Source organism: Triturus cristatus, chromosome 11 (assembly GCF_964204655.1).
Source record: "Triturus cristatus chromosome 11, aTriCri1.1, whole genome shotgun sequence".
Classification (NCBI taxonomy): domain Eukaryota; kingdom Metazoa; phylum Chordata; class Amphibia; order Caudata; family Salamandridae; genus Triturus; species Triturus cristatus.
In genome coordinates, this window is record NC_140594.1 from 1,117,883,914 (window position 1) to 1,117,900,421 (window position 16,508).

At 38.8% G+C, this 16,508-nt stretch overlaps 1 protein-coding gene across 1 annotated transcript in view; it reads left to right on the top strand.

Moving 5' to 3' along the window:
- Window positions 1–13,785, top strand: part of LOC146786141 (cytochrome P450 2J5-like) — a 67,304-nt gene extending 53,519 nt beyond the window's left edge. The window contains exons 5-9 of the mRNA XM_085635646.1: window positions 2,037–2,213; window positions 3,780–3,921; window positions 8,632–8,819; window positions 9,571–9,712; window positions 12,596–13,785. Of these exons, the coding sequence (XP_085491772.1) occupies window positions 2,037–2,213; window positions 3,780–3,921; window positions 8,632–8,819; window positions 9,571–9,712; window positions 12,596–12,774 (828 nt within the window). The 3' untranslated portion in view covers window positions 12,775–13,785. The remainder of the gene's footprint in view (window positions 1–2,036; window positions 2,214–3,779; window positions 3,922–8,631; window positions 8,820–9,570; window positions 9,713–12,595) is intronic.
- Window positions 13,786–16,508: the final 2,723 nt, after the last annotated feature.

Genomic DNA, 16,508 nt, shown 5'->3' on the forward strand with positions numbered 1-16,508 from the left:
CATCTGATAGCAGGGGCCTAGGTGGTTCTCGATCTCATGGATAGCTAGAGTGGGGCAGTGTGCATCTGTCCAGATAGCTGCCATAGGGAGCGTTTGATCACTGTGTGTGGTGTACATGCTGTGTTCTGGTTTTGTGAGTGTTCCTAACTACATGTGACATCTGACTTTATGGTATTTTGGGACGGCACGCTTTTGGCCAAACCTATCAATCAGTAGGCTTGGGTTTGGGTCGCAGGGCCTGTCTCACCACATATCTCTGACTTGAGGTTGAAGAGAAGGTCATCTGGGGTGAATTTGACAGCAATGATATGACTTAGTATTTACGTGTACATATAACATGGCAGTCATTGATATAATATTTACCAACATTCTCATTATTATGCGTACATTTGTCATAGCATACATCTACATTGTTTTTACTGGTACTGACATTGCTATGCATGCATACATCATGGCGTACATTGACATCGCATTCAGTGAGATTAACATGTGCAAGACCAAAATAAAGGCCAAAAACAATGACAGATAAAGTAAAAGAGAGGAAGCAAACCACCAAAGACAGAGAAAATAGAATGATAATGAATAAAAATAGAAGTTAGATGAGAGAGTGGGATGAAATATACATTTTAAGAGAAAGAGAGATGAATACAACGGTCAAAAGATGAGATGACATTTTCTCAACCTTACACAATTTCACATCAACATCTTTCCGAAATATTGACTGGTTTAGTTTATACTCACAGAGAGGGCGGTTTACACTAGTCATTAACGCTGATGTTCTCAGAGATAGAAAAATTCCACAGTAGCTGACATCATATTAATGTTCTCATGATCAGGGATAATTTTAGCACAATTCTCCATTACAGTCTAATGTATGGAATTCACATAGTTGCTTATATGTTTCAAATTTTTTCACCATTAATCCACTTCAAAGCACTTTCAAATATTGTAGAGGCGTCAACAGATCTTGTATCATACATTAAGACTAGACACAGGACAGTGAGCGAACACTATAGTATGATTGATTTCTGAATTTCATATGTAGAATTAGGGTAAAGGACAGATCCCCTTTGGAAATTGAATTCACATTGACTCTGTTTAGTTCCCCTTCTGACATGTGCTACAGTTTTTCTCCATCACTTCTGAACTTTTGCATCGTCACATTTTTATTAACATTTAATTTTTTGGTGCCCTGCACTTTTGCCACATTCTGTATTTCTCATTTAGCATGACGGCCGACTGATTCTAAGTTACCAAGTACTTGGATGTTCTGTCACTTGCTTTTGGTGCCCTACATTTTTCACTGGAGTTCTGGAAACTACCTCAGAGACAAGTCCACTTTCAATGCAACAAGGTGTAGGAAATGCTTTTGGACACAAGTAGCAAAGATCTGTTGTTGTTGTGGGACCCGTCTGTGGGTGGTGGGCACAAAAAGATTTAGAAGAATGGGTGAGCAGGGTTCATTTGAAAAAGAGGTAGAGTAAGGAGGGTTGATGGACAAGGGGACTTTGAAGGTGTGGGAGAGAAGCCTCAAAAGTGATGTGAGCTGTGGCTGAGTTCTAACACAGTTAGAATATGGCACCTAGAAATAAACGCTAGTCACTGTAGGGAATCTGAGCTCAACCATAACAGCTTGACACAAACAGCAAGGCTTTCCTTCGAGAATACACAGAAGAATCAGAACTTGTATAGATTGGCTTTAATTAAAGTTCTCTTGCCTAGTTCTTACATACTGTTACTGTATTTGTACAGTTCATACAATAAGAGATTCTTTCTTATGTTCTACGTTTTCTGACAATGCAGTTTCTAATTTCATTTTGTCTTATCAAACACTTGTCCCACACACCTACTCACATAAATAAGAGCGTGAAGCTTCATGATTGTCTACCAATAATCCAGAATACATCTGTATTAGATTCAGATTGTGTCAAACAAGAACCTTCAGGGAGTATCCTGCTAAGTTCCTACAATAGTTTTGTTGAATGTATGATCAGAAAGGACACTCTGCTTAATCAATGCAATATCTTTCACTCCAGCTCTTTGATGCATTCCCCTGGCTGATGCGGCATCTTCCAGGACCTCATCAGGATGCCTTCAAGAGCAATATCTTTGTGGAAGAATTTTTGAAGAAGGAAATTCAGAGGCACAAAGAGAATGGAGTGCCTGAGGAGCCCCAGGACTTGATTGATTTCTACCATGCTAAAATATCAACAGTAAGTGTTTGCTTCTGCCATGTTGGCTGCTCTGGTCAAGCTCCCTGGCGATGCTTTGTACATTAGAAAAAACCCAAGCGATGATAAGAAAAAATGTCACCCAACAGGAATCTTTATGACTGATTGGTTTCTCATGCAAATGGGTACTTATACTAAAATTTACACAAGAATAAAGTGTATGAGTAAAAAATTAAAAGTTCGGTATTCCCAAAGATTGATTAACTGCAGCTCTTAACTAACAAACCAACTGAGCTTTTAAAGGACATGCCTTTTTAAGGTCTTAATTCAGCACCTATGGCCGTTTTATGCAGAGTGTCCTGGCGTGCAACGGGTATGTGTGCCGGCTTTGCGCATCCCAGTGGCACTTTGATATTACACAAAAGGCAGCTGACGCTTCTGCTACTCTTTCTGTAATCCAAATAGTGCTGGAGCCCATATGAGGCAGCGCTATCGCTAGAGGGTGTTCCCTCGTTTTCATGGGGGAGTGGCTCAATGCAAATTAGGGAATCCCATTGCCTCTGTGCCGTATTATAGATATGTGCGCAGAGGCAAAGAAGCTGTCAGGAGGAACACTGACAGCGGGCCACCTAGTATGTGGTGCATTTTCAGTGCGCCCTCTGATTGCAGCCCTCTAGAGGGTAGAAAGGGGTGCAGTCCCCCACTGCACCCACCTGCAAGGGGATCTTTAAAGCTCCCAGGGCAGCTAAACTTTTTGTCTGCCCAGGGGGCTGCACATGAAACATAATACGGTGCACTCTCCTTCTTAACATCAAGCGCACCTTTTGATAGGTGCCCTCCACAATAACAAGGAGAGTGAGCCGCATCCTATATTACCACCCCTGGTCACTTCTGTGAATAACATGTCTTCCTCCTTAACATGGGAGTGGGCCCCAAACCTCAGCAAGCTTAGGACTCACTTCAGTTCTTACAGGATCAGACTGCAAACACTGCCCCAGCAAGTCAACCCAAACCCTACTGAAAGAGATAGTTTCACAGCTGTCCAAAGGAAGTGAAATGCAATAAATGAGGCAATTTACAGAACAAAAAAAGCTGAATAAATTCATCCTCTTTCACTGATTCAATCATCCTTCCTTCCTTTTTTTAAATTCTTATCTGCTACTAATGTGTTCCATTCCACTTTTCAAAGGGAAATACTGCTCTTTCCTATCACTCCTTATTGTAGGGTTATTGAATCTGACCATCCGTCAGATTTCTTAGATCTTTCTTCACTTTCATTCTTCTGGATAAAGGAATCAATTAATCTCACCATAACTACTGCAAGCATGATCACTCTTCCACATTCATTATGCTTCCATGTCAGAGTTTATAATATACCCTTACCTTAATTTATCTAACAATATGTTATCCGTACCTATGATAAAATGAAATCTGCAATATGTGTAATTGATTTATGCAATTCAACATACCAATTTCCGTCGATTTGATTTTATGACCAAGACTAGACTGCTTTACATTATTAATCAGTTCCCCAAGTTATGATGTCTTCACAAGAAGCTGTTTCAATATTTCACATTTACTGAATTTGCATATTAATGTTCCATTCAGGACTCTCATGATGTCGCCTCTACATTTAATGAGCATAACATGGTCCGCTTTGCAGTTGATTTCTTTGGAGCTGGGACAGAGACCACCCCCACCACCCTGCGCTGGGCACTCCTTTACATGGTGAAATACCCAGAAATCCAAGGTGAGGTCTAGGATGGGTACTGCAGAAAGTATTTTATACCCTACGTGGTATTAATTCAGTAGTCTAAGGAATGGACATGTTCATTAGATTAACAAATGCAATTAAAGAATTATATTTGGGTTGCATGATATCCTACTAAGAAATGAATGTTTAGTTACAGCTCAAAACAAGCACCATGTGCAGAATGTCCTTTAGGCATGTATATGCGAACAGTCAATGGCAGTAATTCACCAAAATGCCATGGGTTGCAGAAGTGAAGTCACACAGGGAAATATTTAAAACCACTATCGCCATCACAACGTCACTTTCACTGATAATTAACGTGGCTTAATGCTACCTTGTAAATAAGGCACCCTTTTACACTGTATTTAGCGTGAAAGGGGGGGGCAATGGGTGTTCCACCGCAATACCCATTAGAATGTTGATGGAAATAGGAGGCAGCGCCAAAATTAAGACCATGGAAAACCTGGTCTTAACCAGGCAAAATGAGGAGAAATGCTCGTTTTTGCTGTTTCCATGTGTGCTGCCTTGTCAGGACATATAGAAACACCAAATTGCCTATGAAATGCAGGGCTATCGTTTAAAAAGAAACCCGTTTTGCAACTTCTATGTGTACAGCATCAAGCAGCACAGATAGAAGTTACAAAACAGCATTTAAAGATTGTTTATTTGCAGGAAGGGGGATCTTCCTGCACATAAACAATCTTCCCCTCAACACAGGCACCCTGGTGCAAGGGTGCCTGCATTGGCGCTAGGCAGCTTAATTTAGCTCCAACGCAGGGGGAATTGCTGCACCATATTGTAGTAAATATGGTGCAGCCCTGCATTTCTAAAGTGACGAAGCATGTCGTTAGCCTTCTTGGCTTAACGACACGCTTCACCACTTTATTGTAAATATGCTCCATAACCTTAATACAGCTTCTATTCTTACCACAATTTGTGATTTCACATTACCTTTGACCACGTTAACACACTAGAAAGAGATGTGAATTGATCTTTGACACTGTTGAAATCATAACAACTTCATGCTAGCAGTAAACAAAGTAAAACAAAGTGCACAATTCATAAACCACAAAAAGTTAATGATAATAAAAGTTGTTAAAAAGTTGAAAAGTTATATTTGATTTCATATTTAACATATAACTAGAGTGTAGCCTCCATATGTCAGGTCATTTCCCATCAGCCTGACAAACCAACGGTTGATGCTTCATAAATAATTACAGAGACTTTTCTCTTTTGTCTCACTGGTTCATACACTATCAAATGTCTCTACGAACTGATGCGTGGACTAATTTAAGGGGATTGTTGTTGTATGTATTGAAAAAAACATTAATCACAGTGTGATTTAGTATAGAAAAAAACTATGCTTAAATAAATCGCTTTATGTATTGCTTACACTTGACTTTAAATACCGTTCTGACTAATCTTTCAAACAACTGATGTAATGAGTGTAAAATTTTCCTTCAGGATTTTCTCTTAATATTCTAACTATATGTCAGATGCGGCATATTAACACTTTTCAAACATACAAACCTCAGACCTGATTCACTAACTGCACTTTGTGGTTCTTTTTTGTAGTCCAGAGTAGTACTACTACAAAACTTACTACAATGTGCTATTCACAAACTTTTGTAGTAACCAGCCCTTTTCACTTATACTTTTGTAGTAAATTACAATATTATAGTAAGGCCAGCACTACAAAGGACAAGCCACTGGTATAGCAACACCCTCCCAAAATAATGAAGTCAGGGAGTTAAAATAAAACCCAATCGGGAAGAATGTTAAATTAAATCAGATTATTAAAAAATACCTAAAAATATAAATTAATTCTAAACATAATTTGTAAAAATAGGACATATTTGTTATTATTGAAATATATGCAAAAGTAAGAATATCTATTAATTAAGTATAACATAATTCAACATAATGTAACATAAATCTTTAGTAAAACTAATTACATGAATTATAATTAATTCTCTACATCACTTGTAACAATTAGTAATTGTTTAATGTTTCTCCACACCCTGAATGTGGCAGTCAAGGCAGTGATAGTTTTTTATGTGCATTAATAATTATTAAAAGTAATGTACAGACTGAATTAAAGTTATTTTAATGATTTTCAAAAAAATGTTTAATTACATTATTTTTCAAATTCACAGCAGATTATTAAAATATTTTTCAATTAAATAGCAAATATACACTATTCAATTTATCTGTTTAACTATTTTAACTATTTAAAATAGTTAGATTTCCTGTAACATTATTTTCTATGGGGGTTACTACAAAAGCACAGTTTCTAAATACCAAAAAAAAAGTAGTAAACTTATTCAAAAGCATAAACTTACTCAAAAGTGTAAGTTACCTTTGTGCCTCAGGTCCAATATGTTTAATATCACCACCCTAAAGTAAGAAAATTATGCACTTTATTCAGTGCTTTTTTTATTTATGCTCTGTCTAGTCTGAATAGCAGCAGTGCCAATATCTCCCCGATTTTAACACTTGATTGGTAGATTTATGTGACAAAGGGTAAATATCACTTCCGCAAGCCCCCAATGCACCGTTAGCTAGGTGTAATTCGATAAGCAGATGATGAAGATGCTTCACAGGAACATGGTCGAGTTTATCAAGAAAGAAAAACAGACATTTCTATCTTCTGTTTGTGGAAACAATGGTCCTACCACTAATGGAAGACAGAAACCTGAAAAATGCATTTACACTTCTGCCTCAAAATACACCACTGCCTGGCCGGTGTGCGTAGAAAAACACATTTACTCATTCCAGGTTTATATGAGATTGCTTGTCTCTTCTTCCAGTGGCCGTGGTGGCAGATGGAAGATCAAGTGTGATGTTCACTTACGTGGCTGAATAGTGAGACTGCTTTACCACTGTAAAAGGAGTCCTATGCCAACAGTGACCCTTACTCTAAGGACATGGTCACAGGTTTACATCTTGATTGCTCTTGATTAATTCGGAGAAACCTGATAATGGATGTGCCACATATTTAAAACACAAAGCTAAAACATCCCCACTTTCGAATTTTGGTCCCATTGTAAAGTTTATAAATGTTTTCCTCTCATCTAACCAAGAAACAGAGTATGTCTTTGGCCAAATATGAGGTCCACTCAATTAAATGCCAAAATGTATAGGTATCTTGATTTCCAAGAGCGCACTGTAAACACACCTTGGCCATTATAGGCTTCTCTATAGCTATTATTTGTGCTAAGATATTGCTGGGTCTTCTTCTCATTAATGTATCTTGTTAGCATAAATTAGCTCTTTTCATAAATTTCCAATGGTATGGTAAACCTCAAACTATTTACCAGATTATGCAGGGAACGCACATATTTTGTGCCATTAACTGCTAATAAAGTGAATACTTCAGTCACAGACTGCTATCTCTCATGGCATACCGCTGCGACCACCTATTTAAAGAGCTGACAATAACTCTCTGGTAAACCCATACCAATTCCTGACCATTTTCTACTTATCTCAAACTCTTTTTATTTAATGTTTAATAAAGTAAAAGAAAGAAACAGCAGTAGGTTATAAAGATAGAAGAGTAAAGAGAGTACTAAATCATATATTATTAGCACATTATTCATATAAAACTATTGTATAAAACTGTGCAAGATTATTGGTACCACTCTGGAAGAAGGGAGGAGAAATACTAGGGCAAAAGATGGTTGACTGCTGATTCATGGAACCCCACCATTTTTTTTTTTAAAGACGGTTGTGCACCCACGGGGGTTGTTGGGTGAAGGGCTTAATCTAATAAATAAAAAAATTAAACAAAAATGCTATGTTCCTCTCATCACAGTATTATAAGTGAATAAAATCATTATATTTCTTAGAACTCCTGATCAGCCCTCCTGCCCTAGTGAGCTTCCATTATATATGCCTGTGATAGCCCACTGGGACATGAAAGCAGATCATGAGTTAACAGGAATATGATTCTTTTTAATAATTTAATATATCTTTTTTATTTATTTATTTAGTTTGACAAGCAGTATACTCTATGTGAATATTTGCTCATTATGATATATGCCTGTTAAATACTGTGGAGTATGTTGAGTCAATTTGTTTAAAAGCTAAGCCTTGAGCTTGATGAATTAAGACCGGTGAATTCTGATGGTTTATTGAGTTATTAGTGAGTTTGAAAGGAGATGAAATTATAGTTTTGCCTATTTCCAAAACTTTTGTGTGTAAAATGATTAGGAATTATTTTTGTGCAGGCATGTTTTCTTAGTATCATGTCAATATGTTTAGTTTTCAGTGTTTGTATTACGGTCTGTTTTCACTTTTTTTTACAATGTATATAAAGCACCATCAAAGATGGCGATGAACATCATGACCAAGGCTTGTGTAAAGCCATGAGCATTGATGTGCTTAATCCTTGTGGCATTGTAATAAACAAAATTGTGAAATCGCTCCCAGAGTGCCGGTCTCTTCCTTAATTCAAATGATAGAGCATATTTTCGGCACTTGGATGGAGGTTTTTATTTTATGTCATTAGGCACGGGTGTATTCAAATGAACTGAGCAGAGTTGACTTCCAATGAGTTGGTTTGAGCTCAGTTGGTCTGAATTAGGATGGGTTGAGGGACTGGATGGGCTTATATTGTCAACTATCTTGCAAAAACTATCTTACTTGCAGACATTAGTGGGTTAGAATGCCACCAGTTCCCTGATTTGTGTAAATATCTCTCGCCAGAGACTGTTCAGAAGGAGCTGGATGATGTCCTAGGAGAGTCCCAGATCATTCACTATGAGGACCGGAAGAGGCTTCCCTACACCAATGCCGTGATCCATGAGATTCAGCGCATGAGCAACATTGTACCTATTGGGCTTTCTAGGAAGACTTTGAAGGAGACCTCATTGCAGGGATTCAAAATTGAGAAGGTACTTATGCACCAGCAGTGAGTCAGCTATTGACCAGCACTGAGAGCCAAAATACGAAGCAGATTGATCAGGGTTATCATCTGGCAGTGTATAGGTAATGCATTATTGTGAGGTAAAATACGTAACATTGAGTATAAAGTTTACCATCAGGCAAGGTGCTAATGCACTAACATTGTGGCTGACATTTGGGGCATCTATTGACGAGCAAGGTGAATACACTAGTATTGTGAGGCAGGATACGAAGAACAAAGTGCAGGGTTTATCTCATGAAAAGGAACGAATCATCAGCATTACGAGGTGGTGCAGAGGCAGAGATTACAAGTTTTGCCATCAGTTACTTTCAAGACACACCTCATACATGAAGTAAAGTATGAAATGGACATTTAAAATATTTTGTTAGAAGTCACTCATCAGAATTAAGGCCAGAGAGACAGACAACTATAGACCTGTAGGTTTATGTTCATCATGTATTACCTCTGAGAATTCTTCTTTGCCATTCCTCAGAGATTTTATGACTCAATGGTCATCTTCCTTCCAAACTCTCAATGATCATTATTAAACTCACTTGGATGACTGCATGAGTTTTGGAGTCTGGAAAGATTAAGACACCCGTCCAACTTCCACCTTCTCAGAACTGAGTTTAGAGCACTGACATCCACCTCGGGGAGAGTTGCGCCATATCAAATAATTTATATAATAGGAACATATTTTGCCTGCCATTCTAATCTAATAACCTATATTTTCCTCCCAGGGTTCTCTCATCATACCTAATCTTTCCTCAGCTCTGTGTGATCCTGAGCACTGGGAGACACCTCAGCAGTTCAATCCAGGACATTTCCTTGACAAAGAACGGAGGTTCATGAACAAGGAGGCCTTCTTAGCCTTTTCTGCAGGTACGCCAAGGCGGGTTCAAGAGATTTAATGCGTGAATCAGAGTTTGGCAGACAGAGTAGTGTTCATCAGAATATTGTAGGACATTACCTCCTTCATCTTAATGGTCCTTCATCCGCCAAATTTAGACATGGCTTAGCGGTCATCTCTGTACATTGAAGGCAACCGCTGTCATAGTGGTTCCTTTAAATGCATTAAAACTTTGGTGGATGGCTGCTGTCAGTTTGAACAGCTGTCCACAATCTTGACAATTATTTTTAGTTTTTCAGAAACAAACTAACAGGCAGGACTTTTGTACAAAAAAACTAAAATATAATCTACACCACACCATGGGAGTTTTCTCCTTGGGCGTTCAAGTCATTCTTGTTTCTTTTCCCTTCCTCGTGATGGACAGGAAAAAAAGGAATGACACCATCCTCTTGACATAGCGCAAATGGTGTAATGTTCTTCCTCTGGTGATCCCTATCCCATTGGGCTGTTAGAAGACATTTTCCATCGATGGAGGAAATGGGGCTCCGTAGATGAAATATTTAAGGTCCACCAGCATCTAAATGAGCTGTGCATACTGAGGGTTTTGTAAGCAGGGTTGTTGTCAAACTCTAAATCAGCTCCCTAATATATTATGATCAAGAAATCTCATTCCCCTCCTTCTTTCAGCCACCTGAGGTCTCTCCACCTTTTGTTTAAGTTGATATGGTACTGGCAATTTTGATGTTAAACACATGCTTCTCCATGACAAGTGTGAGGTTTTAGTTTTTCTTCTAAAGTAAATAAGGTCATAATATTAATAATACAGGTGATATCATAGGAAAAACCTACACATCTTGTCCTAGCAAAGTACATAAAAATGTGCTGGATGAGTAAATCATAACTGAAAGTGACTATTCCACTTGTCTTTTGGGGTCTTGATCTGAGGGGCTATGCATGGTTTAGGTCTGACTTATGCAGAAGCAGATTTGAGTCCTGGTCCACGGAATGAAGTGTATACATTCCTTTTTAGAGGGTCTATTAAATGTATTGCTCCTCAGTAGTTAAGGTTGACATCACACGTCTTAAGAAATGTCATTCTTCCAACATTGTCCCTTTTGTTTATGCATATGTCTGCAGAGTCCTGTCTCCCCAGCTAGACTGCTGCAATATAAGTTCTACAAACATACAGCTTTCTCCTCGGCCTGTTTCACCTGTGAGGGAGAGATTCCACTAAAAATGTTCTTCACCATTGGACTATCCTGAGGCAGGTACATTCATTCCCCACCTTCAGAAGCAGGGGTGGAGAAATATGTGCTCTATGAAATGAAGAGTTTGTCCAGTATCCCACCCATTCTCTGATTTACATTGGAGATGGGGCCAGGGAATTCCAGTTCATACATAGGGGCAGCTAATAACTATATCCTTTATTTTCTCCAAGTACGAGTTAGGGGTGGGGATTGGTACAACATCCCTCTCCTTTCTTAAGGAGTGGGAATACTGCTGAGGGAATGCAGATACCACAAGTGCAGTTTTCCGCTGTGCAATATTATTCTTGTATTCTGAGTTTTAGAGGCTGGAATGAGGGGTAAATGGTAATCCAAATGTTCCAAACTGAGAATTTGGAATATTACTATTTTTCACACCATAAACTTCACCTGCTTTTACACAGGGTGAGTTGTGCAAACAAAATTGCCTGGTATGCAGTAATTGTTGTATGAAGTACTCTTCCTGTCCTACCAGCCTTCCTTCTCACCTCTGAAGTTTTGCTTGCAACAGTTCTCAAGGACAATTCTTATTATTTATGGTCACTACTTTGCTTTCAATCTGTGTACTATTTTACCCCAATATTCACGCAAGATTCAGGCTGTCTGAGTCATTTCTGAAGATCTGAACATATAACTTAAAGATGTTTGCGTAGTTTTAAAAAGTTAGATGGTTAAAATATATTGCTGAAAGAAGTTTATTTGCTGGAGAAAAGCACAGCAATGCCTATTCATAAAAGGATCATTTCCCCATTAAAATGTGCTTGAGAAAAGTCCTGAGAGGGCCAAGCAAGGAAACCATTGCAAAAATAGGCAATTTTATCAAGAGTTCACACAACATAGAATGGCAAGCAGAGTTGCTGTGCTGCATTGCAAGAAGGGGAGAGCGCTCATCAGTGCCATATCTTTTAAGATATGGAGAACGTCACCTCTCCCTCTACACTGGAGCGCTTGAGGATGCCTAGAGCCAAAGCAGAGGGTGCTTGTGTTAAAGAGCAAGACTGTTTTTGTGCGGGAAGGAATACCTTCCTGTACAAAAACAATCTTTAGAGGTATATTCCTCTTTGTATGTGTACTGCAGAATGCAACACACATAAAAAGAGGACGAAACAAGGAGAAAGACAGATATTTCTCCTTGTTATGCCTCTCTTGGTTAGGCACACCCTTTTAATGTGAACCCAGGATTACATGTAGTTGTAAATTTGGGTTTGCATCAAAATACATGGGTGGATGCATGGGAAAGCCCATGCTCCACACATGTAATACCTATTCAATGCAAAGTAACACAAGGCAGCACGTAGCACTGCCTTGCTGTCACTTGTTATTTACTAAACCATGCAAAGCCACTAAAATAAACGTTGCATTGCTTAGTAAATACCAAAAAGAATTTTGCATCTTGGCTTCGCCATAATATTGGCATACCCTGAAACAAAATCATAGTAAATCTCCGCCAAAACCTGGATGGAGAAATACTTCCTTGCATTCAAGGAGTTATCGCCCTGCAGCTTCCCCCATTTGTGCTCCTGTGCACCTTGCCCATCTCCACATCAGAGGTATGCCTTCTCCCATGTGATTGCGGATTATGTATGTTAACCATTGCCTGTGATAGTTGTAAGAGAAGTGACTGCAACTTTCTTGTCCTTCATCTTACAGGACACCGTGTGTGTTTGGGGGAGTTGCTGGCCAGGATCGAGCTCTTCATCTTCTTCACAAGCCTCCTCCGGGCCTTCACCTTAAGGCTTCCTGGAGGGGTGAAGAATATTAACATGGACCCTATATTCGGTGGAAATCTACAGCCTCACCCATATCAGATCTGTGCTGTACCCCGCTAGGCAGAGAGGGCCCTGGACAGACGAAAGGGCTCATAATACAGAATTGTTTTAGGTACAGTATCAGTGTGCTACTGGCACCATCTTATAGCTCCCTACAATAGGTGTATATTAATTGAAGTACTTTCACCACAACAGCAGCCGTTTTATTTTGCTAAAGTATTCAATACTGCTAACACATTTTCAGATGACCTTCCATGTGTTAGAATCTATAACTATGACAGGTCTTCTGACAAACTGTTAGACAATCTCTCATTCTTTAAGCTTGTGCACCTGTGACCGCTCCTCTCCTGACTTTCTGACAGTATTGGAGCTATAATCTAAAATTTGTACCTGGAAGGTATATGGAATAGAGTACTCAGTTTTAATGTTTCTTCTAGTTGCAAAGCAGGCTCTACCCCAATTATTGTTGTATTTTTTTAAAATTTAGCTAGGCCAAGTGGGGTCATATGCTTGCTAGACCTCTAACAGGTATTCAGGTTTGTGGGATTACCATGACCTTGGACAATCACCCACCCACCAACCCAAAAGTACACTACCTCATGGACTTCAAAGGGACCAATTTTGTAGGAAACAACACGAGGCAATAGGTACTAGAAACACAGCAAATATTCAGATGCTGATACATGAACCACAGGACCTGATTTTGAAAGAAAGATGAGTGAAATCCCAAAACATCAACAATTATGAAAGCTACAAAAAGAGACAACAGGATCAGTAGGAAGTCTTCAACACAATATGAAGAGCGTTCATGACCCACTGAGGATGTATCTTGCAGAAGAGGATGTAACAAAGTGTCTCTCTTCTGTAGAATAAAGTAGGTATGAGAGATGGGTTACGTGGTCAGAATGAGAACATTAAGACATTAACCACACCTAGACCACTGCTCAGTTACATCTTCTTAATCTTTAAATTAATGCTGGCCAGAGTCAGAGCGATGTTTTTTCTTGTATGTTCGTGTAATTCTTCTTCTGAACTTATTTTTTAAAATAAAATTCACTAATATATAATTTCACTTTTTTGTCATTGATTTGATGAGTGGTGCCTTGTGGCATCACTAAGATTGTGGCTGGAAACTATAGAAATGCACTCAGCACATGGAAACTGCAGGGTGGAAGGGGTGCGGCTTATGTGTCTTCAGTCATGGGGCAGAGGAGGGCGTAGCAGTGTGGTGTGTATTCTCAACATATTTTTATTTAGTTACAAGTGTTTAGAGGTTAGTCACGTAAAGTTATGAAGAGTACTTTCCCAAAGGAATGCATTGGTGGGTAGAGTGGACTAACTGCAACTTTAGCATATAGAGAGAGAGAGAGTGGGGTGTTTTACCAAGAAACAAATTAAAGAGCGGGGTAGGGTATATCATTAGAGGGCATAGTAAATAGAGAGAGTGAGTGGAGAGTTAGAGAAGGTAAGGTGAGAAAGCAGAAAGGAGTGGAGTAGATTGACAGTGACCTTAATAAGAGGTTTAGGCTACAGAGCTGCTTCGCGTAAAGATGGAAAATTGGAAGTGGAGTTGCTCAATTATCAGATAAGCGAGGCATTCAAGGGAGGTCCATTCTTACCACTAATACACAACAAACCTAACCACCTGCTGTAGGAAATTCATATCAATAACTAGCAGCAATATTACCCAAAAGACATGTGATATGGGCACTTCCTTTTCCACATTGTCCTATGCATGGGAGTGGAATTACAGGATAGCTAATACTGTTATAATATATATAAACGAGGGAGCTTGCACATTATTTCCTTTTTACACTGCAGTTATTACATCTCTAGTCATCTGTAAACAAATGACGAGGGTAACAAGATTTTACAGTTAAGTTGTGACAGACATTTTAATGTCTATTGCCAAAGCCAGCAGGGGCACTGGAAGGCAGATCTCGGAGCATAATTACAGCTGCAGTTCTGCACAAGGGAAAAAAATAGCTTTTTTTCTGATTTGTTTTTCAAAGGAACAGTGTTCAGCTGAAAGGAGATATGTGTAAAACAACAAGTTTCCTTTTGCATGCTATAGGATATTACAGGAAAGTGCATTTCTACACATTCTGTGGCAGCATTGAGATGTTAAATACTTTACTTCTGAAACATACACCACATAGAAATATGCACACTGACATTGTCTTGAAATGAGGACTAAAATAGAATATATACATTCATACTAAAAACACTCAAATTCATCATACAGTATCTTCTTTAAAACAATTCAAATACAATATAGAAAATAATTCCCTAAACTCAATAAAGTTTATCATACATTTCAAGCTTCTCTAGCTGCTTTACCATAACTACTGCTCAACACACACATATATATATATATATATATATGTTCCAAAAAAGCTCCGAGCTTTAAAGCAGCACTCCACAAAGGTAAGTTGAACACAACCTTTATTGATGAAAGCGGCGCGAAAATGGCCCAATTAATCCTTTTCCCTGACGCGTTTCAGTGCTTCAAGCACCGTAATCATAGGGCGGCAGCTGGCAAAACATGAGATGGACTTCCACGTTTATTACCCTTATGGCACTCACTTTCAGGTAGGCGATATGCCGGGAGTAGAGGTCCCAATTCTTCTATTCAGGTATAGTCATTAATATGCCAGCGATTTTTCTGCCGATTTTCAGTCACTTTAAATTCACAGCCCTCCGGTGGGCCTCAGGCCATTTCAACCGCTTTCCTTTTTTGCAAACCCTTGTGCTGCATGGAGGCTGCAGTCGAATACTCAGCCCCACAGACCTTGTCCAATTGAGGAGGCGGTGCTTGCTTCCACGGCCGGAGGCGCCGTGTCATCACTGTTCCAAAAAAGCTCCGAGCTTTAAAGCAGCACTCCACAAAGGTAAGTTGAACACAACCTTTATTGATGAAAGCGGCGCGAAAATGGCCCAATTAATCCTTTTCCCTGACGCGTTTCAGTGCTTCAAGCACCGTAATCATAGGGCGGCAGCTGGCAAAACATGAGATGGACTTCCACGTTTATTACCCTTATGGCACTCACTTTCAGGTAGGCGATATGCCGGGAGTAGAGGTCCCAATTCTTCTATTCAGGTATAGTCATTAATATGCCAGCGATTTTTCTGCCGATTTTCAGTCACTTTAAATTCACAGCCCTCCGGTGCCTCTCCCTATGAATAAGGTGCAGGTGTGCACTGAAACGCGTCAGGGACATCATTTGCGGGTCCGTGGAGCCGCTGCTGTGTCAATAAAGTTCAAGTTGAACAATTCCTCACGGAGTGCATCTTTAAAGCTCGGAGGCTTTTGGGAACATATATATATATATATATATATATATATATATATATATATATATATATATATATATATATATATATATATATATATATATATATATATATATATATATATTCACTAAAAAAAACACGGGTTTCAAACACGTTATAGTTAGGAATTAGCATTTAAAAAACCTTAGAAATTCACTGAAAAAACCATGGGTTTCACACACGTTATAGTTAGGAATTAGCATTTAAAAAACCTTAGAAATTCAGTGAAAAAACCATAGGTTTCACACATGTTATAGTTAGCTGGACATTTTACTCGTAAAAAACCAATGAAATTGCCCCGTTATAGTTAGTTCAGCTAACTATAACTCGCGCGCCCGCAATGCACTGCTGATGACATCACATATTACATCACTCATGACATACAAAGTGAGAGACTGATACAGATATTTTCATATTTAAACATTACTCAGTAAGCCATGTATTCACTATGATACACTTAA